The sequence below is a fragment of the Amblyomma americanum genome, chromosome 10 (assembly GCF_052857255.1).
Source record: "Amblyomma americanum isolate KBUSLIRL-KWMA chromosome 10, ASM5285725v1, whole genome shotgun sequence".
Classification (NCBI taxonomy): Eukaryota; Metazoa; Arthropoda; class Arachnida; order Ixodida; family Ixodidae; genus Amblyomma; species Amblyomma americanum.
Genome location: NC_135506.1, coordinates 133495494 through 133520963, shown reverse-complemented (window position 1 = coordinate 133520963; position 25470 = coordinate 133495494). Strand labels below are relative to the sequence as shown.

At 45.9% G+C, this 25470-nt stretch overlaps 1 protein-coding gene across 1 annotated transcript in view; it reads left to right on the top strand.

Annotated features, from left to right (window-relative positions):
- LOC144108726 (uncharacterized) overlaps window positions 1–25470 on the top strand; it is a 282666-nt gene that overhangs the window by 158382 nt on the left and 98814 nt on the right. The window contains exons 6-8 of the mRNA XM_077641896.1: window positions 4139–4272; window positions 12765–12885; window positions 15847–16128. Of these exons, the coding sequence (XP_077498022.1) occupies window positions 4139–4272; window positions 12765–12885; window positions 15847–16128 (537 nt within the window). The remainder of the gene's footprint in view (window positions 1–4138; window positions 4273–12764; window positions 12886–15846; window positions 16129–25470) is intronic.

The following is a 25470-nucleotide window of genomic DNA, read 5'->3' as shown; positions in this document are numbered from 1 at the left end:
AATATGACGCCACAGTTCAGACCTGAGGATTATATTTATGCGCTTCACATGGCCCCAACAGGGTAGAATTGGCCAGAAAAGAGCACTTACTTCAGCGGGTACCAATCCATTCCTGGTAGAAAAGGCGATGCAATGTTCCTTGTGCGACAGGTAAATGCGACAGTAGGTGAAATCCACTGATCCATGAAGCACGGAGATTACACACACATAGAAAGGCCCTCTGTACGAGAAAGCTTTTTTTTTTTAATTGGTTTTGGGGGAAAGGAAATGGCGCAGTATCTGTCTCATATATCGTTGGACACCTGAACCGCGCCGTAAGGGAAGGGATAAAGGAGGGAGCGAAAGAAGAAAGCAAGGAAGAGGTGCCGTAGTGGAGGGCTCCGGAATAATTTCGACCACCTGGGGATCTTTAACGTGCACTGACATCGCACAGCACACGGGCGCCTTAGCGTTTTTCCTCCATAAAAACGCAGCCGCCGCGGTCGGGTTCTTAAAAGAACGTCTTCTTGGGCGAGTTGATGACAGTTCATCTTAGGTACTAGGCGCGAACATACACAGATACAAGGAAGGATACGGGACAACGCGCCACTTACAACTGCATTTTTCGGAGGCACACCACACACACACTTATATAGCTGTCTTAGACGCAAGAAACACAATCACATCAAAATGGATATGCAAGTGCACTGGTTGAAAATTTCTTTTTAGCGTTTTACAAAGATACGGATGAATCGCTTACGCACATGGTTCCTTTCTCTCCGACAGAAAAGCCTCAATTAATTCCCGAGCTTTCGTATTTTTAATGGTAGCAGAATCCGCGCACCTAAAAATCATGGCTCACAGGAGCGTGACGGGCAGGACCTAATATGCTTGGGTATATTTGGCCCTTCTTTATCTTGTTATACATTCCTTTCATGTTCCCTGATTCGGGCGTTGACGCAGCGCCCGGTTCGCCCTACGTAGGAGTGACCGCATGAGAGAAGTATTTCATACACTACCCGTTCGGCGCACTTCATAAACGGTCGCCATGCTAAGTGTCGCATCACTTTTCCTCTTCACGCATTTTTTCGATACGAGAATATAGGTTTCCGTGCTAGGGCTAACCGGGCGCTGCGTTAATGACCCAATTAGGGAACATGAACGAAATGTAGAGCAAGATAAAGAAGTGCCAAACAAACCCAAGCTTACTAGGCCCTGCCCGGCGTGCTCATGTGAGCCATGTTTTTAATGGGCGCGGATTCTAGCTACGAGTAAAAACACGAAAGCTCGGGAATTAATTGAGGGGTTTTTTATCGGAGAGAACGGAAGCATGTGCATCAGCGATCCTTCCGTATCTTTGTATAACGCTGAAAAGAATTTTTTAACCAGTGCACTTGCATATCAATATTCATCTGATTGTGTTCCTTGCGTCTAAGACAGCTATGTAAGTGTGTGTGTTGTGTGCATACGAATAAAGCAGTTGTAAATGGCACTTTGTCCCGTATCCTTCCTTATGTCTGTGTGTCTGTGTGTGCTTGTGCCTGGTACCTAAGATGAATTGTGACCAACTCGCCCAAGAAGACGGTCTTTTATGTTCTTTTTTTAATAGGTAGTGTAGCTTGATTCAAGTATAAGTTGAGATCGATCTGTAGGCCTCGTCGCCATGAGTACAGAACAGATACTGTTTTTTTAGGAGAAAACTTGAATCCATTTCTCTCTGGTCCAGCAGCAAGTTTTTTTAGTATGATTTGTATATGTCTCTCGCAGGACGATATGGTGCAGGAAGTGTAAGCTATCTGCAGGTCATCTACATAAACCAATTACATTATAGACTTGGGTAATACTTTAGCTAAGGAATTCATTTTTACTATGAAGAGTGTTGTGCTTAGAATGCACCTCTGCGGAGCAACGTTCTTATGGGTGAAAGTCATGGACACAGTTGCTCCCAGGCGGACCCGGAATGTGCGTTTTGCAGGGAAGTAGTTTAAACAGTTGAGCATCTTGCCGCGGATACCTAGCTCTACTAAGTCACGGAGGATGCCAAACTTCCACGTAGTATCGTAGGCCTGCTCGAGGTCGATGAAGACCCTGCTACAGTGTTGCTTGTGGATGAATGCCTCCAGGATTGTGTTCTCTATTCGGAAAAGGTGATCAGTGGTCGAACATGCTTTTTTGAATCAACATTGATGAACATCCTATAGTTGCCGAGATTCGAGTACGAAGGTGAGTCTAATGTTTATTACACTTTCGAATGATTTCGCAATGCACATGGTGAGGGCTATTGGTGGGAACTGCTAGTACTGGTCGGTGGTTTTCCGGGTTCCAGAAAAAGTACTATGATTGCTTTCTTCCACTCCTCATGTATTTTCGCAGTTGTCCATATTTCATTAAAGAATTTCAGCAATGCTTCAACGGCAGCATCCGAGAGATGAGCAAGCATAGTGTAATGCACATTTTCTGGGCCTAGTGCTGCATTTTTATTTATTTATTTATTGATACTTTTTGGGCAGATATAGGGTGGGAATGGAAAGCTGATTTTTTGTACCAACACAAACACAGTGCAGTAAATACAAGATTAACCACAAGATAATAACCTATTTAATTCCTGCAGCGTGATGGGCTGGTTGTAGTCCAAATGCATGCCTGCTCCAAATGGAAGCTTTTGTTTTTCAGCCGCTGCTTTGTGTTTCTGGAATGTGTTTGTGTAGTTGGATGACCTTGAGGCTGGAGCAAATTGCACGCCCATTATATTGGCCTTGTCTTCTAAAGATGTTTGTGTACTGGGTGTTGTCAAGATCGTAAATGTGAAGGGAGTAGGTCACCAGCGAACTTACGAAATTCTTCCCACATATTATTTGATGGTACTGAACTGTTAATTGAGGACACATATTTCAACCAGGAAGCTTCCTCTGATTTTCTGCGCACGTACCGTGCTCTCGCCTTGACCCTCTTAAAGGTAAGTTTTCGGCAGCGGGGTAACGACGGAGGGCGCCCTGTGCTTTGTTTTGCTGTTTTTTTTTTTGCCAAAGTGCATTCTTCTGTCCACCATAGTTTGTGTTTCTTCTCTACGAGCCCTGTTTGTGGCATAGCGAGTGCTGCGGCTAATATTATGCTTGCAGTAAACCTTTCATTAATTTCATCTGTGCTGAAGTCTTCAGGAAACTTTTTTTCTAGACTGGAACTTTCTGTAAAAAGTGACCAGTCGGCGAGGTGAATTTTCCAGCGCCGTGGACTTCTGGGGACGAGTGTAGTAGAAGACGAGAGCCTGATAACAGTAGGAAGGTGGTTACTTCCGAGAGAGACATTTAAAACATCCCATTTAAAATCATTAAAAACACATTGTGATGTGAAATCTAAATCGAGGAAGCTCATTTTTGCTGAGCTTGGGCAACGATATGTGGCTTTTCAGACATTTGCAAAGATAAAATCTTTTATTATTTTGCCCATTGAGTCACAGCGTTCACTTCCCCAAAACGGGGAGTGAGCGTTAAAGTTATCAACTACCAGATATGGCTCCGACAGTTCACGGCAGCGCTGTGTTCGTCCTTGTTCGTCCTTCTTCTTTTCTGTTTTCTGTCTTCTTTTCCTTGGCTAATAACGTGTCATCAGTGAGCCTTCTAAATCTTGGATTGTTGATGTGAGATGTGGGGGAAGATATACAGAGCATATTGTCATTGCTTTGTAGATAACGACGCTAACAGCAACGACCCCAAGCTTTGTGCTACTTTTCTCAATTTTAAAGCCATGTTTAATCATTTTTGTATTCACACTAAATATTACACATACTGCACTTTATATAGAGAGAGACTGCTGCTCAGGACACGTCTTCCGACTGCGCAGAATCGGCGTAACCGTGCCACGATGAATGATCAGTATGCAGTTACGTAACGCATGACGCCACTGTAATACGGTATCAAACTCGCCGCAGTGAGTGGCTGCAACAAAGTGACTGCCTGAGTGAGAGCTCAGTGACGTCAGGCGCACTGTATGAGCAAAGCGAGCGCATAATAATCAATCAACAATATTCTTTCCTGCACTGCAGTCACTGTCTCCGAATCTCGCGTTGCACAGTGTTCACCTTCCTATAACGTTTTTTTAGCGTGCTGTAACGTTGTGCTGCTCCTGGTTACTCTGTGCAAGTGGCTTCTGTCCTACGCAGAGCTTGGCGCATTTCGTGAAGACACTTCGCAACGGGACGCTGTTCCTGGGACTCAGGTTGATTGAAAGGGGCGCGGACCTCTCTTCGAAGCAAAAGCTGGCAACAGATGTCTTCCAGACGCTACGGGATATGGAGTGAGTGCTTTACGTTGTTGGTGTGTGAGCACTCCAGTGAACGGTGGGAAACAAAGCTAAACAATGGGACAGTGGGGGCAGACGAAAGACAATAGTCCCATGAAGAAAAAGGTTTATTTGCACAAGCTTGGCACCGTCACTGTCAAAAGTTAAAAACGAGCTTGCCAGACTCATTTCAGAAGAATACGCATTCAGAGGTAGAATCGTCAGCAGGCGTGTCTTGAGAGGTCGGAGAGGTGAGCCAGACGAACTGACATCTTGATTCAGCTGCTCTATATATAGCGCAGCGCAATTGCCAGAGCAAACCGTTTGTCTGTGCTGATTCACTCTAGCGCAACTATCGTTTTTAGAAGCGTATACCTGCTTAAAAATTTCACTTCCTGTTTGCGACAGGGCGGCCTTTGCGTGCTCCAGACAGTCGTGCTGACGACTTTTTGCTGGGCTAGTTGGCCCGACAGCGGAGCGAAGAATGGACAGTTAAGAGCGCTGAACTGACAACTGACTTTTCATTCTGCTACCATCCCTGTTGAGATTCCATCGTCCTTTAGCTTTATCACCCTGTTATGTCCTTTATCGCTTTTATGGCCCTTTACACATTGTGACGCTGACTGCATCTGATTCCCTGTGTTACTTCCTTCATATATATTGTGCGCGTTTTGCTCAATAAAATTCATTTGTCAGTTCAGCGCTCTTTCCTCTCAATTCCTCGATTTGCCTTCGGGGTTCTTTGTTCGCGCTGTTTCACTTATGGCGACTGTATATACTTTGGCATCTGTGAGAGTGATGCGTCGGTGGCTCTGCTACCCAGGAACAAATTTGTCATAATGCCGGAGTTTGAAAAGATATCTGCACAGCCGCGCACTTTCTTTTGTAGCCATAGCTACATCACGGTAGCATTTCGAGCCTCCACTGTGGCGGCGCCGCCACCGCCACGTGATCACGTGGTTCGTCGCGTAACCAGCCAAGCGGTGCGGAGCAGCTGCTGCTGCGGGCGGCGCAGTGCGCCGCCGAAACCTAGCTGCAACAGCATTGCGCCATGTTAAGTGCGGCGAATAAGAAGAATGAATAATGACGAATATTAATATATGAATGACGAATATGAATATATGAACAGTGGTTGCTAAATCTTTTTGCCGTTGCTCGTCGTATGGCTGCATCGTGTGACCGCCGCTGCGTTCTTCAAGGAAGCCTCGGTGCTAAAGTGTTTCTTGCTGCTGCTGACTGCCCTTGCGTCTTCTGGCCTGTCGTCAACTACTCGTGATGCCGTTCCGCGAGTGGGGGATTTGGCCCGGTTTTTCCCCTTTTGAGTGCGTCATGCCTTATCAGGCTTCGCACAATGGCTATGTCATCCCCGGGCACCGGTCCGGTAACCTGGTTCGCCAGTTTTCTGGTTGAAAATATGCCGCTTAAGTCTTTTCCACAAAACGTGTGTAGGACATTCCTGTGGCGCTGGTGCCTGTAGGAGATAGATTCATTAAAATGCAAAGCACACGTGTGATCCAGGAGCAGTTGAAGGCTGCGACCAGCCGCTATCTTGAAATTGCTGAGGTTCGACCTTTTGGCAAAAGAAGAATTCTGTGCAGACCACCTGATTTGAATTGTGTTGCAGACTTGTTGCACTGCACTTCATTCGCCTCACTCCCGGGGAAAGTTTTTATTGCTGAGCAACTTGCCTGCGTAAAAGGAATAATAAGCGGTGTGGATTCTTCCGCTACACCAAAAGAAATTCTTGCAGATTTCCATGATGCCGGTGTTGATATCCTCTAAGTTTACCGCTTCAAAAGAGTGGCTGGAGGCTCTTGTATTACAACTGAGTCAGTTATAGCGAATTTTGCGGGGTCCTCTCGCCCATGTGACATCAAAGTCGGGTCCATTGTATGTCGTGCTGACCCACTGCAGCCATGTGGAGACAATCTTAACAAAGTCGATCGTCGCTGCGGTAGAGAAGACTGCTACTGGAGTACTTGACCGCTTGATCAATACGTTCACTGATGCATTATCTCAGGTAATTTCCACGCAAGCTGTTTCATCGGTGTTAGGTAATCAGTGGTGAATGCTGTGCTGTACTTGGAGGTGCGGATACCTGATCTTAATTCGAGGTTTCAGCTTCTTACTGTGCGAACGTTTTTAAGGCTCACAATGAACCCACCTCTATCCTTTTGTACTTCTTGGCCTATATACAAGCTTCCTCAGGTTGTGTTCACTAATTCCCTGCTGTCAAAAGTTTCCGTAGCAATAAATTCTGTAGTACCAGTTATCCCCTGCCGCACTGACACTGTGGTCTCTTCTGATGACACCCTCCCAGGGAATGCGAAAGACCTGCCTCCCAGTGTATTAAAAGGGCTTAATGAGGAGTATCTGGATAATTTTCTTGACCATATTGCTGTTTTTACAGACGCCTTCCAGCAAATTTAAAAGGCAGCCATTGTCATTTACTCAATGGCTCTTGATTGGAGTTATTCATTTCGGGCCCCTGACTGTACGTCTATTTTTGTCGCCGAGTTTCTGGTCATTGAGTTGGCCTTAATCTGGATTACCTGTAATATATCTGCGGTTATTATACTTTCAGACAGCCTTTCCTTCTTGACAGCGCTCGAAAAATCGAGGCATACACCTATGAGCCGTTTTCTTCGATTTTTTCTTCCACCACATATTAGAGAAGTTCGTTCACTGGGTCCCTGGGCACTGTTGCTAATGACAGGGTTGAATTTTTAGCTAAGTCCGCCCTTGGGGGACTTATCCTATTCGTCCATAATACTGTCGTCTTGTCTGCAGCACACTTGCAACGGTTCCAGCGCCTCCACTACTTGAGCTATGAGCCTCTCCTTGCTGTAGCATATTTTCAACACCTGGCATTTCCTTGGAGTGTGCGGATGTGCAGTTCGAGGAAATGTGAGGTGTCCGTGACCCTCTTGCGTTGCAGAATACCGCGACTAAATCTCTATGTCGATCATCGTTATCGCTGACCAACCTTTCTGAGTCTTGTGGCGAAATAGATTCAACAGATAACTTTTTCCTCTTTTTCCGGCGGCTCGCGACTCTCCGTAGAACATACTTGGAGATTCCCCTCGCACGACTGTGGCTCCCTCTATCTATTCCGATCCTACTCTCCTTTGGGGCAAGCGCCAAGGGATATGCCTTGAAACCTGTGTGTGATTTTATTCACGGGTATATAATTGCATTAGGTCAGTTCTTATGCTAAAATGTGAATTCACAGCTTTTTCATTTCCTTTTTTTTCACATTTTTTCATCCCAATTTGCGTCTTCTTCATAAAATTATCCAATTACTCCACTCTTTACCTATGTGTGCGCTTGTATCAACAATGTACCCTGGCCAATCCCCAACTGTGGGTACGTGCCATTCAGCCAGAGGCCATTATAATCATCATCATCATTATGAAGAAGGAATGCGCAGCGAAACGGAGCGGCGAAAAACTGACTTTACTGTTCAACTGAAGAAGTTCCGCTCAGCCATCTGTAGCTATCGCGTCACTCCAGGCTTAACCAGAGCTAAACCACCGCCATTTTTTTTGTTTCCTTTGTGCGGGTCATCTTCATACACTCGCTCAGTATCTTTCGTATGTGCCTCTCCAGGCTTGTGACAATAAATCTTTCGGCTGTTAATCGGTTTTGTCATCTCTGGTATCCTCGGTTTATCCTATTTCTCATCGCTGCTTTCCACCTTTCACGTGCCAACCAGCCCGTGACAGCCCTTTCTTGAAGCGTGCTTACAGCCAAGGCTCTTCTTTGGGCTTGTTAGTGGCTATAATTTGACATAGTGGCTAGCACACAAGGTAGACGTTTACAAAACTAATTGAGACAGGACAAACGCTAGGCTTGCCGCCTACAGTTGCAGTCGCGTGCAAGTGTGATAATGGAACACCTAGAAAAAGGCACGTGGTACAAAAAAGCATGGCTATTATAGTGACAAGGCTGGAATGGAGAAGTGAAGATCAAGAAAGATGTATATACGACGAAAACCCGAGAGACAATGTAAAAGGTGAGCGCAAAAAAAAAACTGAACCGCTACGGTGATAGTGAAAGAAGCTTGCAGAAGGTCAAATAAAGGCTAAATGACCTTTGTATAGGCAGACCACAGGAAAACAGATAATTCACACAAAATCACTAATACGAAGAAGAAATTAAACCGAAAAAACAACTAAGACCACTCCAACCCGTGGAACAAATGCAAAAAAAATCAAATCTGGAAAGGACATACAAAAATATGAGAACTACTGACGCAAGTCTGCTTATAGGCCTTGGCACTGCGCTTATCTGAAGGCCTAAAAGCCGAAGCGTCATAACTCATAATGCATTCGGAAGGAGCTCAGGCAGGTAATGGCTAGTGGCAAGGCTAACGCCCAAAACGTTTATCGCATGAGGTGATAATTTGCGGCGAAGTTCCCCGCCACAAGCTTCGCGCGATGAGGTGGTAGGCGCTGAGCCGTTGTAGCTCATCGCAGCGCTAAGGCTCTGGATTTGCTGAAAATTTTGTCAATCATCCGGAAGCGACTCGCGAGACATGTCAGTAACAGGAGCTTTTAAGCACGTGACTTTTTGAGCCAATTAGCTAGCAACGATTCGTCCGGTCGCTTCATAACAGCAAAGAAGCTGAGAGCGCAGGTTTTGTCATGACATGCTCAAAAACAGACAGGCCATCAGACGGTATATCTCGCTCGGCACAGGTACCTCAGACACGTAAATGCGCACTATTTACTGGTCCGTATGGTTTATTAAAACGGTCACGTAATATGAATGAAGGATTTTTTTCACCGTTTTTACTGTGCATGATACTGTTTAAAATTTATAAACGTATTGCAGTAGAACACGTTCTCGCGCAAGTTCGTGTACAGCTTGGGTAGATGAAGAGCACGAAAGACAGCACACAGGCAAAAAATAAAACTAGAAAGACTACACTTGCAACTGTTTGTTATATAAGGACCTGCTTATTTTTAGCCAAGAGGAAGGCGTGGTGGAAGGGGAGACAAAAAACAACACCAGGTAAATGACATGTGCGAGAGCAAGGATAAGCAATGAAGGGTACAAAAAACAAAAGTGAATCAATTCTTTCTAGACTTATCTAAAAACATACTTTCAATCTTAGGAATGACAAGCGATGGGGTGCTAACACAAGAACTCCCGCTTTTTTAAATCCGGCGGTCTTCGAGCAATTAACGGGCAATCTTATATTTGCTTCTACAAAATATCTGGATGTGTTGAAGTTTTGTTTCACAAATTTTCTGCTCTTCTTTGCCACAGTCCTTGCAAAGATGTGGCAAATGTGACCCGGTACCAGTTCCTATCGAAAGCTTATGTTGCATTAGACGTTCATTAATACAACGGCCTGTCTGACCGAAGTACACATTCCCACTAGTCAGCGGAATGCTATAAACTAACCCACAGCACAATTCATAAAAGAGTTTTCATGTTTAGTTCCGCATTCTGATGACTTGGCATTATCAGGAACTATCCTTCGACACAATGATGGAAGTTTTCTTGGTGCAGAGAAGACTAATGGATCTTTGTATTCCACAGCTACATGCTTAATATTATGAGCCACTTTGTGGGAGTATGGAATCACCACTGGTTTGATTTTCTTTTCAGATACTTGACCCTTCTAGCTCTTTCTTTCTCTTTCTTCTTTCACCTTTTTCAGCTATGCTTCTGCGACAGAACGTATCACCAGGGAAGGAAATCCTTCCTGTTTAAGCTTTTCGATCTGTATGTCTGAACTTTCCTGTACTTTACGACAGCAAGATTTCTTTAGAGCGGATTCAAGGCACACGATGGCAATGGCACGTTTGACGGTATTAGAGTGCGTCGAATAGTAATGCAACGGTTCATTGCGGGCGCGAGGATGATACATCCAGCAAACAACTTCGTCAGTAATGGTTATGTCAATATTTAAAAACTGTAATCTATGTTCTTTCGCCAGTTCATAAGTAAAATTCAAATCCTTGGCATGTTGTTTAATATCAGATAAAATATCATGCACAGGTTGCGAATAAGTCAATGCCGATTGTTTAGTCAATATAATTAAAATAGCGTCAACGTACCTAAAGGTCTTGAGAACTTTGCCTGCGTCAAACGCCCCGGATAAGGTTTTGTCAATTCCCGCAAGAAAGATGCACAACACGGGAGCGACGCAGGAACCAATACATATTCCTCTTCTCTGTACATACATTCGATATTGAAAGAAAACACTCGTCGAAGACAAATAAAACTTTAACAGTTCTAGGATGTTATCTACAGATATACCAGCGGTATTTTGGAAGGAAATCAGGCCGTTCGTTTCGATGCAGGCTGAGAAAGATGCCATCAACTCTCCATGCAGTATAGAGTAAAATATATCTACCACATGTACAGAAAAAACACAAGTCAATGACTTGTTCTCCAGCAGAAATTCAATGACTTCATAGCTGTTCCTCACGATAAACGAATTTTCTATAGCCAGGGTATTGAGCTGTTTTAGAAAGTAGCGGCCAACTTGATTTTCGCCCACTGTGCACCAGAAAGGTGCACCTTTTTTGTGTGTCTACGCAGTGAAAAACAGATCCAAACTGTTGCGCTTACTGTCCTGGATACTTTTTGCGAGCTTCTGTAAACCCAGTTGTTCACATAAGGAAATTTCCCGACTTTTTACCTTTCAGGTTTCTGTTCAGTGGTCTTGAAATTCTTGTAGTTAGCCTGGACCGCTTTTTGCTGACCATGCCTGACGTCAAGGCGACGAAGCCTCCTCCTTTGTCGGCCTACATGAGTCGTAGGTCAATGTTTTTGAAAAAAAGTCTACGACATGTTTCGTGGGAGTTTGTTGGTGAAGCTCGTTAGTAGGTACCGCCCTGATGATGCTGTCAACACCGTCGAGCAAGCACCTTTTTTGTCCTCCGCATCGGCCTTGTTGGAAATTTGGCGATTCAAAGAAAGGAGCATATGTTCCGGGATCCTCGGCTCGATGTTGTACTTCGGACCCTTCTAGAGGACCCAAAGGATATCTTCCGTAATGTATTCTCCCCCGAGAATCCGAAGTTCCGTACAGCCGTCTAAGGCTTCTTTGCTGCCTTTGGGTAGCGCAAGCAGAGTCTTCTGCCACAATAAATCTGTAGTCTGAGCTACTAGCTTCTGAAGAGACTGCAGCTTCATGCCGGCGATGGTCATAGGGTCGAGGGAAAAGCATATTAGACGAAGCCAATCGTGGAACAGGCGAACCTGTCGCCATAGCTCAGATCTTAAGATCCGGCACATCCTTTTAACATGACCGATGGAGGGTCTTGCGAAAGCAAACAATGCCGCAAGTTCACGATTTATGAGTTCTTGCTTGATGTGTCTCCAAGTCCGCCACAACCTTCACTAGTGATATGCCATGCCGCCCTTGCGATGTGCGTTGCGAGGGTTTTTGGATACTGCAACACCTCTGGAAGCGGAGCTTCCTGACCCGCCGGACCTACGCGGCTTAATGGCCGCGTCCACGGTAGCTGCCTGACCTCTGAAGTAATCTAATCAATACCCACCTCTCAACTTGTATACGTAGGTGCGAGCGACGGACGAGGAGGCAAGCAGCATGAAAATGTCGCCCGGAAGATCTCGCCAAATTTAGCTCTTGATTGTGGGTCCTCTGCTGCCTGCAGAAGTGTATTATTTGCTTAGTGTTTTATCACAACACAATGCAGTGATTAACCGAGTTATTGTGCTATTCTCGGAAGGTGTTTCACTGCCCATTTAATACCCGTTAGTTCCACGAACACCACTTCTTGTCTAGCCTCACTGGATAAGGTTCTTGCATTATATGAGACATACTGCACCATTTATTTTCCCCATAAACCAATTACTATTATTATTATTATTATTTTTATTATTATTAACCAGGTTGAGTTTCCAATAACGACCTTTCCGGAGCTGGACATTCTTAGCACACGCTGCTGTGTCACAGGTCTCACCTCCGGCTTTCACAGTTGTTCCGCAGACGCTGGAGACTGTGGGCCGAGGGTTCACTGGTGTAGCCTTATTGGAGGCTGTGACACAGAATTACACCAGGGTGGCCAAATCATGTTGCGGTGATTGAGTGCGTTGTCGGGGCCGGTCACCGAGATCAGGTCGCGCCGTGGGCCTCGTTATGCAATTCCATGGACACGCGGCATTTTTTTAATCCGGGGGAGAACAGCGCGGTACGGGGATCTTAGCCTCCGCCCTCTTGTACGCGAGGCGGATGCTCTGGCTCTACGCCATAGCTGCATACCGTTGCGATAGGTTCCTGCTCTACGAATAGTGTAATGCTTACAAAAAAAGTGACATGAGATATTGACATGCAGCGACCTGAAAAGAATGTTTTTAATCTTTTTTTCGTCGATAATTGCTTTGTTTTTGCACTTCGTGCACATTTTGCAATGCGCCAACTTGAAGCTTGTTTCGCTACGATGTCGTTAGTAACTTCTTTGTCTATCTCTTGGCGGCGAATTTTCGCAGTTGCCTTGATGGATGCATTGTATGTCCTGCAGGGTTAAGCTGCTGGTCCTGGTGACGCACAACATAGCGGACATGGGGATTTCTTCTTGCGCATCGCTACCTGTCAGTTCCTGGTCTGCAAAAGTCTACCAGGATCCCACAAAGCCTGCGCTTGTAAATGTGCTCTCTGGTCTTCTCAACTGCTGGGACGCTTGGTTGAAATTTTAATTCGGCGCATCCGCTGAGTGAAGCTACTATGCCGAGCTGCGTGGGTCGGTTTCTGGAACGTTTTTTTCGCCATCGTGAGGAATTGCACTTCATACTCGCAAGCGAGTTTACTGGCAAACATGCGCACCTGTTTGCGTGCACGTTTCAGTACACTATTAAAACCATGCTTCTCCCCAAATATAGAGCAACCGAAGAGTCTTTTGCCGCTCTCTGGCCAATGGAAAACTTCTGTAAGTGCGGGGCCTTCTTTAGAGCTGGGCCCCCTCCAGTGCATCAAATGAGATCCAGCTACATTACAGGTCTAGCTGTTTCTAAGACGTTTGAACGCTGAAGCAGCGTCAACCCATTCGATTTACTCGCATGTTGTGTCAGGCCAAGCGGAACGGAACGACAAGCTGTACGTCACATTTGGAGGGAGAACACTTCTGCAGAAGGATGCGGAGTCATATGTCGCAGCTGTCACGCCGTTGCCTCTCCTTTTCCCAAAGAAATATATGTGAAAAACAACGGTGGGGATCGACAGGTGTCGCTGAGTTTCGCGTCGCAGCCAGCGAGCTGGAGGATGTGGCGCATTGTGCAATGACGACGCCAAAGAGCTATGGCCGCTACGAGGACCCGCCTCCTCGGCTCACACGTTCCTGCAAGTTAGAGAAATTTCAGTTAATACCGCAGATGAGCTCATCACGAGCTGTTTCGCACTGTAAAACTATTTGTACTCTCAATGATGCATTTTCATGTCTTTAACTCGCATCTTGCACCCTCCCGAAAGGCTGTAGAGTGGGTGGTGAAACCCTTGAAGTGGGTATGGTAGCTACAGGTAGTACACCGTTTTTACCGACTGCTTCAATTGCATGCGTCTTGATTGCGTTCAGAGACGCTGGTGATTTTTTTTGCACGCACTCTTAGAGGGAAACTGAACAGCGAAGTGGGAACAGAATAGCACAGGAACGGGAGAGAGACCAGACACAGAAGAAGCGCTTGCTAGCGATCAAGTGTTTATTCGCATTATGAGGCATACATTTATACGCTGGGCCGACACGAAAGGATGCCGACAAAGAAAACAGGAAAAATACATAAGACGTGGCAACAACATTCCCTAACCTGCAAGGTAGGCCAGCTCCCGTGCTTACGCATTGTTTCTCTTATTTTTTGATCCTAAGTGCTTCAAAAAACTTCCTCTCGCTTCGCTTGAAATATCTCTTTAGGATCTGGCATGATCCATGCAATGCACTACACTTGCGTTTGATGCGTTTTTTTTGCAATCGAGGCTGTGATGAAGGAAGTTTTTCAGCGAAACCTTTCATTTAGTTCGTATGCTCCTCTCAGTCGATCATTAATGCCACATCATATATGGACGACACTGCAGCGACCATACGACAAGGGAATACAGTGCACAACCTGACTGCAGCAATCAACAGATAGACATGTATGCTTCTTCTGACATTTGCTCGTGCAGTTTTCAATCGTATTCACTTGGCTGCATAGCCCAGAACGTTTCTCAGGTGCCGAGAACACCACCTTCCATTCGACTTTCTGCATAATTTTTGTAGCGATAGCTACATTACGCTAGCATTTCGCGCGTTCAGCGTAACACCCTTTGAACTGAGTGGCCGCCAGTGAGCTCCGTGGCGGCGCCGTGGCTGGTCACATGGTTTGTTGGCTGGTCACATGGTTGGGGAGGAGTGGAGGGGGAGAGGGGGGACGAAGATGGAAAAAGAATGCCCCGCGAAACGGAGCGGCGAAAGACTAACTTTGCAGTTCAACTGAGCGAGTTCCACTCACCGAGATGTAGCTATCGCGTCACTCCAGGTTTAACCAGAGCTAAACCACAGCCATTTTTTTAGTGTTGTGTAAAAGAGTGAAAGATACGAAAATGATGCAATGATTTCCCAGCTAATCAGTATAAAAATTCATATGAAAGTTATTACTGTGCAACACGAATGTTTCAGCTTTCACCGCGGTGTAACTGCAAAAAATAACACTTTTTTTTCGCACCTCATACAGCCAGATCTCATTCCGGACTTTCGGAGGACTGCAGTTACACTCTGAAGTGAAATCTATCCGAAAAAGCCCTCATAAAAGCCATAGTTAACCTGTACGTCTGTTCGGACTCGCTGGTTAGAATAGACGAACTTGAACCAGCGTGTCAACGAGGTAACAGAGCCGTATTGCAGACTGAGGTCTTCGAAATTGGTTTTGCCCTCCAAAGGGCGCAGCTGGGTGGGCGGAGCCTTATGTACCCATCCTTGGCTGTCAGTGTGTTTTGAACAAACCGAATTCCGCAACCCAGATAGGCGAACAAGCCACAAGACCACCTTTCGCCTCCCTCTTTCCTCTCCCACTTTCCCGGTACCTGCTCTCTCCTAAAAATGGAGGGCGGGATTTTCTATTCCTCACTATGCCACTCATCGCCTAAAACACACTCTCCCTCTCTCTCCTTTCGCTCTACCCTCTTTCATAACTTTGGAGAGGGGCTTCCTTCTCTACACTTTGTCGCCTGCCAACCGAGGCATACGGCGCAGCAGAAGCGGCGCGAAACTGAGGTACGAGCTAATAACGGCTGACGCTGTCAAACGGACCACATATTCCAAACGTGGTTCCACCTTGCAACGAAAAGAAAGGCGGGGCCACCTGCGGAAGTGCGTGTTAAATAACTAAAGGTGGTCAAAAGTTCTGGAGCCCTTCACTACGGCGTGCCTCAAAACCTGAGTCGCTTTGGGACGTTAGACCCCTATAAACCAAACCTCTTCTAGTAGACAAAAGCTGTGTTTTGATCCAAAGTAGCCGCTCTATCACTAAAACATCGTGCTATGTCGGTATTGGCCGACAAACAATACTCAGGGTTCCTTAAATAAACTGTTTCCTGTGTACAAACGGCTTATGTTCGAACGACACTGGTTTGCACAGGAGCACATGTTCAACTTCCTCAAGTTCGCTCTGATGGGAGAGACGAAGATCGAAGTGGCGCTGTCTTCAACCTGCGTCTTCATGGCGTTCCGGATGAAGAAAGCTGTGAGTGGGCCCATCAAGTTCGGAGAAGGCTGCGTGGCCAATTACCCGCTGCCTTTTGAAGCTCGCTGCATCAAGAAGCCGCCCAACGAGCAAGAGCATGGCGACAGCCTGACGGCGGTGGCCTTCAGTGGGACAACGCTCTACAGCTTCGAGACGGCTGAGAGTGTGAAGAAGAAGGTAAGAAGTTTAGGGGAACTGTATGCATCCGCACGTAGAAGCGTTTACTATAGTCGGTGATATAAAGGCTGCTGACGTATTATCGTATGTACTGTGGGGTTGAATTGGGGAGATATAAATACGTTCTCTCCATTCAATGGCGGCTGACACGGTTCAAAGCCGCCCGGACCCCACCACGTGATCGCGTACGCTGCCGAGCGCACGCCAACCGCGGCGGCCCTTGCTCTGAGGGAACAAACGAACGACACATTGACTGACACAAGCAGGCATTTATTCAAATACCGTAAAGGCTCCAACGGGCATTACATAGGTGGGAACAACTGTAAAAACAACGCAACACAAATTTGCAATAAGTACAAACTTCTTTGGCAGGGAACATATTGAAAAGCATCAAACACTCAAAATATCAAGGCACACGGCAACAAAAATTCAAGTTTTCTTAGAAAGCAGTGCTTCAACAGAAATGCAAAAAAGAGGAATGAAAGGATGAAGATTACAGCCCGAAGTGGCGTTTTAGGGCGGTTACAAACTCTTCGTAATCATTGGCAGCTGCAATGGTGCCAGGGAGAAGATTCCATTGACGGATGGCGAGGTGGACAGGCGAATGAAAGAAGAAATTAGTTCTTGCAAATAATGGTTCAACTTTTAGTTGGTGATTAATGCGTGGGAATATCCGATGAGCTAGCTTGATATGGTACAAAGCAAAGGATGAATGACTGTGATATAATTTGTAGAAAAATGACAGCATGCAAAGCATTCTCTGTTTTTCGAGAAGAGGTAAATTCAGAGCTTTTTTTACTTCAGTTACACTCGCTGATCGCGAGTAATTCTTAGATATGAACCGGGCGGCTTTATTTTGTAGAGCCTCCAATATTGATACCAGGTATGCTTGATGGGGGTTCCAAATCAAAGAGGCGTAATCCAATTTCTAGCGTACTAATGTAGTGTATGCTAATGGATTTGTGTCTGGATTAGCTAAACTTAAGTTACGTCTGAGGACTCCGAGTGTTTTGGAAACTGTTAATAACCGTATCGATGTGACTGTTTCATGAGAGGTCTGCTGCTAAATGCAACCCTAGATATATTATGATGGGTGTCGATTCTAAGGGCACATTGTTCAAAGTGTATTGACAAGGTTCGGCGTTGATAATGTAATAAATCTAACAACTTTTGTTTTTGAGGTGTTAATTTCCATTTGCTATTGTGTGCACCAATCATTAATCTTGCTAAGGTCTGATTGTAGACGAAGATAGGCCCGAGTAGAGACCCTTGTGGTACTCCAGATTTAACAGGGGAGATGGACGATGAATGCCCATTAGCAAAGACTGATAACGACTGGCCAAAAACCTCCTGATCCAAGAAATAACCTTAGAATTTAAGTTCAGATTCTCAAGTTTTTTTTTATTAGACGAATGTGTGGGACTTTATCGAATGCTTTGGCGAAATCTACAAATACGGCGTCTATTTTAGAGTGAGCATGAAGCGCGTGATGAAGGTCAGTGATCACTTCAAACAGTTGTTTCGCAATATCGGCCGTGTAAGAAGCCGTGCTGATTGGCAAAAAAGAAGTTATGCTTCACCAAATAACCCATGAAGGCAGATGAGAGTATGTGCTCGAGATATTTGAAGCTGATGTTGGTCAACGAAATGGGCCTTCAATTTGATGGTTTAGAAGTGTCGCCAGATTTAAAAACGGGAATTACACGCGCGATTTTCCAGTCGTTTGGAACACAGCCTGTATCAATGAATTGCTGAAAAATAGCAGCTAAGATTGGGCATACTGAAGGTTTGGCTATTTTCAGTAACTTAGGACACATCCCATCGAGGCCGGGGGCGGAGTTAGCGGGTAGACGGTTTATAGCAAAGGATACACCCTCTGGTGTGACAGTTATGTCAGGCATAGTTGAATGCAGCTTTGGAAATCGCAGGTCAGTAGGCAAAGGGCTCTCATCCGTGAACACTGCGCAATAAAAGCGGTTAAACTCCTCTGCTGCCTCAGGGAAAGTAAGGAGCTTGCCTTCTTTAGCTATTGACACTGAGGAGTTGGAACTGTAATTTGGATTAACAACTCGCCAAAATTTTTAGGATTGTCCTTTAACAGTTTTGAAAGGTAATTGTTATAAAACTTGTCCTTCACGTCTTCAATTTCAGTTTTACACAGTTGCGCATGTGTGCGGTATTGATTCCAATCGTGTTCAGATCCTGACACTTTATATTTCGCGTAGAACCTTTTCTTTTTGTTTATACATCTTTTGACGCTCCTTGTGAACCAGGTGCTTTCCGTAGATGTGGTGATGGTGACTGGGCACGAACTTATCTTTTAGCAACGTTAGTTTGTCGCGAGTAAGAGTCCAGTTTTCATTGGCATCGCATGAACTGAAAGAATGAAAAACATGGGCAGAAAATGGTAGTTCATAACGCAGCATATCAATATTTGCCCTGGCATAATCAAATATAACTTTCATTCCTTTTTGTGGTTTATTCCTGGCCACTGTGAAATCTCACTGCCAGATCTTGTGGTCACTGACACCATCGAGCACGTTTACAGATGTCTTGTCCGGTAGTGTTGTCAGCACAAGAACTAAGAGTGAATCGCCAAGCGTAGGTGTGGAAACTCTTTGATGCAGATCAAAAAGTGATATTACATCTAGAAAATTCTGGCATACACGCTTTCTTATGCCGTGAAAAGGCTGCATGTCTGCCAATCAATATGCGGATAATTGAAGTCACCGGCCAGGAATATTGGTGAGCGTGGAAATTTATTCTGCACGTAAGTTAGAGATTCATTCAGGTTTTCAGGGAATTCCTCGTGCGAATCAGGTGGGCGATAGCAGACCCCAAGGGCACAAGTTACAGACGGTGATAGACGGAATGCAACCCATAAAATTTCCAAACATGATCCTGTATCAACAACATAGGCTAGCAGGCTTTTCATTACGGCTATCAACACCCCACCACCGCACGAGGTAATGCGACCTTTTCTAAATAATGAAAAATGGCTGGACAAGCCATAAGACGTTCAATTGCACAGTCTTTGGTGTATTCTCTGCTGAGATATGGCATGTGCTGTTTCTTCAACTGTTCTGCAACGTGGAAAAATAGGATAAACCGTATTCTCAAGAATATGGCTAAGAGTGTCATCTATTCAATACCCCATAAACAGCAAAGTGTATTCCTTTCTTCAGGTCTGCCTTCATTTGACATTGTGTTCAAACAAATCACTGTACTCAGATATTTCTGGAACTCTGACTTTCGGTTCCACAACGTTAAAGCAATCCCATTAAGAAAAGTTTCTCGATATATTGTCCCTGCAGTGCGAACTCATTTTGGTATGTCTATGAGGTCATATTATATCCCATGTGTATTCAATGAGATGCCTGATAATGTTTTCAACTTGAACACTCGCAGACAGTTACGAGATGCTATTGCCGAGCTTGAACAGCTCTAGTGCATTTGTTTTAATGTGCACAAAACAAAGAATTGATTTGGTAACAGAGGTTGTTGCTGCTGCCGGACGGCGCCCTACAAGCCCAATTGAGGCTATGGCGCGTCCGCGTCTTGTATTGTTCCTTTGGAGTGAATAAAGTATTTATTATTATTATTATTATTAGTTAAGAATCAGCAATATCAGAAGATAACCAGGTCTCTGTGCCCAACACAAGGTCGACTGAGCATGATTGGACAAATGAACACACGTTATCTTGTTTTGGAAAGAAGCTGCGGGAGTTTGACACTAAAATTGACAACGCTGAATTTAGGAGTTTATTCTGTAGTCAGTGGTCCTGAGTGGTCGCGTCGCGTTCAGGAGGAGTACGGATTTCCCTAGTGCCGCTTTTGGGAATAGCAGCCACATTAGTATCACGCTTAGAGACAGCAATAGCTTCTTTAGTGGCAGAGTTAAATGAATACAGTGTATTATTGAGAAGCAGCTTATCAAATAAAAGCTTTGACTTTTCACCAGGATTTCGAGTGTTTCGGGCGAAGTCTCTGAGTTGTTTCCTAAAAAACTGCATCCTGGGCGAAAAAATTCTCCTCTATCCAAACATAAGCGGAGTCGAGATCTTTTAGATTGGATGCAGTGTTCAGAATCTTGGTTTTGTCTTTGAAATTTAAGTGCTTCACTATTATTGGGCGGATGCTGTCCTGCCTTCGATCTCCTATCCTGTGGGCACGTTCGATTTCGCCAGCTTAAATTCCCAAGTTTTTGGACACAAACTTAGTCACAACTTCTTCAGTATCTTTCCATGTTTCCGCTGTAATACCTTTGAAGATCTAGTTATTTCTACTCATTCTGTTATTGAGGTCGTCAACAACTATATTAGTTATTGCTGCAGCAACAATAACGCCAGCTAGCAACAAGATATGCTAATGAATCGATTTAGTCCGACTCACCAGCAAGGCTCCGAGTGAATGTTCGCCCGCGCTAGGGATACTCTGCAGCCTGGACGAGTACGGGAGCCAGTCTCCCCGCCGGTGAAGGGCTTAGCCGCGAGCGACACGTCCGCTCGCCACGACGATCCCAGCCGAAAAGCCCAATGCCCTCTCCCGCGCGCGGGCTTCAAGCAGTCTCTCGCGCAGAGACGCTGGCGCCCTCTCTTGCCAGTTAATGTAACTGACAGGGGAATGCGTTCCTCCTCGAGGTGAGGATGCTGCTGCACGGTGCCTCGCGGGAAAGCAAACACAGGAGGCTGCAGGGCAGGTCTCCACATTCACCCAACCTTAAATAGGCCCATGCGCCTGAAAGTACATGCTATGGAGGAGTCTCCTCGTCTTCATGTCCTTGAGGTTCGTCTTGCAGCGGAGGTCACCCCGACTTCGGCGGTGATCCGAAGGCGGCGTGAAGGCCTCCGCTGGGACGACTCTCATGGCCCGCGGACTACTGTGTCCGCAGGCCCGCGAATAGAAGGCCGGTGGGAAAACTGCAGGCCAGGATTCTGCTGTAGTCGGCAGGGCAGCAGGAGCCCGAGATGACTGCTGAGTTGTCTCGCCACAGCTGCCCCGGATGGATGCGACCAACTGGATATAGGCCGCTCCGTCGCAGCAGGAGGCAGCGAGACGATGTGCATTAGACAGCAAGGCTGGGGGGGGGGGGGGGTGCTCCACCGGATGTGCAAAAATTGCCGAAACGCTCTCGGCGTGCCTTTAACGTATGTCACGGGAGGGAAAACGGCGTCCGCAGGGGTCTCTTGGCGCAATACATAACTCGCTAGCAAAACGTGTCGGGCGGATGTGCAAACGCAAAGTTCGAGTGGACAAAGCCCTTTCTTGATTTGAACGAGACTGCTCAGTTCTTGCGAGGTTACAAAAAAAGGGCGGGCAGCAAAGTGCGCCCCCTCACAACCCCACGGTCGGGTGGTCGTGCCTCCTCTGACGTGGTGCAGGAAGCTCCGAAAAGCATTAGGCCTGACTACTACCGAAAACGACCGTGACCACAACAAAAACCCGATAAGGGTTACGTCCGCGCACCCGCGAGGAGACATCAGCTTTGTGGGGTGGTCCTGCCCCGCTCACTGCCCGAAGCAGCTTCTGAGCGGTCGGCGCCCACCGTATCGGACGGTGTCTGGGCATCCGGTGCCGAGCTGCAATACCAGCGAGCTCGTAGCGGCACCCGTGGCCCCAGGCCACACGGCTCCCGGAGCCGCGACTCCCAGAGTCGAAAAAGAGATAGTAGAGAAAATATATACATAAACTCGGACCAACCACGCGGCTTCCGTACTCACTCGCTTCGGGCTCGGCAACTCCGCGAGCGCTAGGCCTCGCGCTGCCTCGATGCCGACCAAGTGATTCTCGCAAAGAAGTTCCAGGGAAAAATGTGCTGAGCATGTCGAAAATTTCAAACATGCTGCAGCGCAATACACCTCGTACTCAAGAAAGCATGCTGAAGGGCATAGCGATCAAAATTTACTGTAGGCTTAGCTGTTGTCAAGTCAGGACAAAGAGCGTTCCTCGAACCAAACAGACATTTAATGTTCCGAGAGCAGGCACTAGGTTGGGCTGCCAGATGTGGGGTTCAATTGGGGAGATAAATACGTTCTCCCCACTTAATCGCGGCTGACACGGTTCAAAGCCGCCCAGACTCCACCCCGTGATCACGTATGCTACCGCGCACTCACCGACAACGGCGGGCCCTGCTCTGAGAGACAAAGGAACGACACATTGACTAACACAAATAGGCATTTATTGCTACAACAACAATTACGCCAGCTAGCAACAAGATATGCTAATGAATCGAGGTCGTCCGTCTCACCAGCAAAATTCCGAGAGAATGTTCGCCCACGCTAGAGCAAGGGATACTCCGCGCCTGGACGGGACGAGTACGGGAGCCAGTCTCCCCGCCGGCGAAGAGCGGAGCCGCGAGCGACACGTCCGCTCGCCCCGACGATCCCAGCCGATGAGCCCCATGCCCTCTCCCGTGCGCGGGCTTCAAGCAGTCTCTCGCGCAGAGATGCTGGCGCCCTCTCTTGCCAGTTAATGTAACTGACAGGGAAATGCGTTCCTCTTCGAGGTGAGGCTGCTGCTGCACGGTGCCTCGCGGGAAAGCAAACACAGCGGGCTGCAGGGCAGGTCCCCACAGTACAGGGCAGTTTTTATGCCTAGTTAAAGATCCTGAAATAGGTGGTAACCCCTTCAACCATGCATTTTGTTCTGCAAAGGAAAAAAAATGTGATAATTTTTTGCGTTCACATTTCTAACTCCATATTACGCAGCGATAACATAACTGACTCATTACCTTTAGGAATGCACGCTCGACACACATTATAACACTTAATGAATGTCAGCTATATTTATTTAAAGAAAGCCACATCTACGCGCAATTAATTTTTTTAAATAATCAGTAGTCATTTCCGCAACGGAACATTTCCTACATTATCCCCAGTAAATACTTTCATCGTCTTAGAGAAGGAAAAGGCATCAGCATCATGCAGTACTTCGCCCTAACACTTGGCGATGCCCATCTTAATTTCGTGCTTTCGGAAAGCGCCTTTTTACTTGGCACGAAATGAATGTGCTGTTGTATCTAGCATATTTTCAAAATGTAGCCGCCAGCTCCGACTACGTGAAACAAGCCCTATAGGCGCTTCAAAAAAATCAGGAAATTTGCGCGCAATATTGTTGATGCCTTAAGCATTAAGCGACAAATTTTTTTAAGCGCATGCAGTAGGAATTTTCCAAATAAATGTATACCTAACCCTTCTACGTGCTGGGTTTCGGAAACAAGATAAGGATCCATAGCGCGAAAAATTCAAGGACACAACACGAGTGCTTAACTTCCGCTAAACAATCTTTATTTGGCGCTGACAGCCTTATAAAAATCACGTATGGTACAGGTATAGACTACTAACAACAATTATCATGTCAAGGTCATGATGTGTCAAGGAATAAGATCAAAAAGCACAATAAAAGCAACCATTAAGTGAGCACGTTTCACACTATCGCCTGGTGCCTTTATTCTAAGAAAGCTAAGTCTTATCCTAATAATGACACCGAAGGAACACTGACACAATTTTCCAATCCCTCTTTTTTCCACCGCCGCAGCTTCAACTATCTCTTAGACATTGGTATTGCACTACACATGGTTTACACTAACAAGAACGACACATACAGACAGGGCGCAGCGGACTTGGTGCAGCTAACTGTTCAGCTGGGACCGAAGTATGCGGTGCCACCAAAGAAATAAGCGCCCTAGCCCTCGTCCTTCGTCAAGCACATCTCGAGTCGCGCCCGTCCGCAGAGAAGGAATGGTGCAACGTAGAGAGTCTGCATCTTCTAAACAATTAGAAGCCGTCCAGCACCTGTGTACCGGTGAGAAAGAGAGGGCCGTACTTGAAGGATAATATCTTGCTCATACTACCGTCAGATAAGGAGGGAGGTTTTGCAGTCCTTCTGATAGATTTGTATCGAAAGAAAGCACATCATGCAGTTATTTCAGTGTTTAATCACCATTATCGCTTCTTAGTGCAAAAGGCAAAAGCGAAAGCGAAGAAGTTGTGTAAAAAGCTGGATATGTCCAGGCTTTTCCTCGCAATCACGAATTCACGAAAAAAATGCACTTGAGATGTTTTTCTCAGTCAAGACCCACTAGCCGTAGCCACCTTTCAGGGTCATCGTCTCTGAACGTGACTCGTGGCGGAAAGAAGTAGGCCTGCGTTTGCAAACTAAGCTAAAGCTGTTGAAACCTGACGACCCATTTTTAATCACAAGCTTAGAAAAACTTGCTGACTACGTGAGAAGGCTTCATGGTGCAGATGTAGGTTTTCTTTCAATAGATATAAAGAACCTTTACTACCCTTTGCCTCATGAGCAGCTTTTACAAAGCATGAAGACTGTATTCATAAATTTGGTGCCGTATTGTTTCAAACTGAACCTGGCATTTCAGTTGATGGTTTCTTGAATTAAGTGCCCTTCTACTTCTCGTCAACCTTGGTTAAGTGGAATGGGGAATTCTATCTGCAAAAAAAAGGAACTTTGTATACGTTCGTGCATAGCGCCTGTCCTTAGTGACTTGTTTCTTGAGAGCGCAGATAGGAGGATTCAGAGTAATCTAGACAGTTAAGTGGTGATAAAACTTTCCGGTTTGTAGATGATTACTTGGCAGTTCTTCTGAAGAGCAATGTAAGCCTTCTTCAGGTAGCAGAAAGCAGAATATCTACCTTTGCGAACTGTGTTGAGCCACTGTCAATTACTCACGAGCTTCCTGTTGAGGGTATGACCCGTTTTCTTGATTTAAAATAAGTTTCTTCGAGTCGAGTTTGCTGGATGTATGAGCCTAGAGCGAATAAGGCTCTCTTACTGTTTACCTCGCAAGATGCGAATTTGGTTAATAGAGGAGTAGTAAAAACATGCCTGTGTAATGCAGTAAATAAGTCATGCACCTGCCTAGTGACAAGTTTCAGTAATCAGGTTGATCGCACTCAGGAAGCGGGTTACCTGAGGTACCTCCTAGTAGCAGTAACGAAAAGCATGCGCTGAGAAAGAAAAAAACTAAGGTTGACTGATAAGAAAGAAGGTCGCAACAAAATTGAAGTAATGCCTTATATTCACAGGCTTTCGCACGGCCTGAAAAAGATTGGAGAGATAACTGCAGTTCAAATTTGCATGTCAGCCCCAGAAAAATTGTCCTGCACGTCTAAGAAGAGATGTCCAGACAATCAGTATAGGAAAGCCTGCTCTGTACGGCATCAGAACCCGTTCGTAACTTGCACCAATAACGTTATATACAGGTTGCCGCTTTCGTGTGGGAAGTTGTATATCGCGCAGACAGGCCCGTGCCTGAATAAGCGACTCAGCGAGCACCACATTAATGTTAAATATGAGGGGCGAGGTAATTTGGCTCCTCACTGC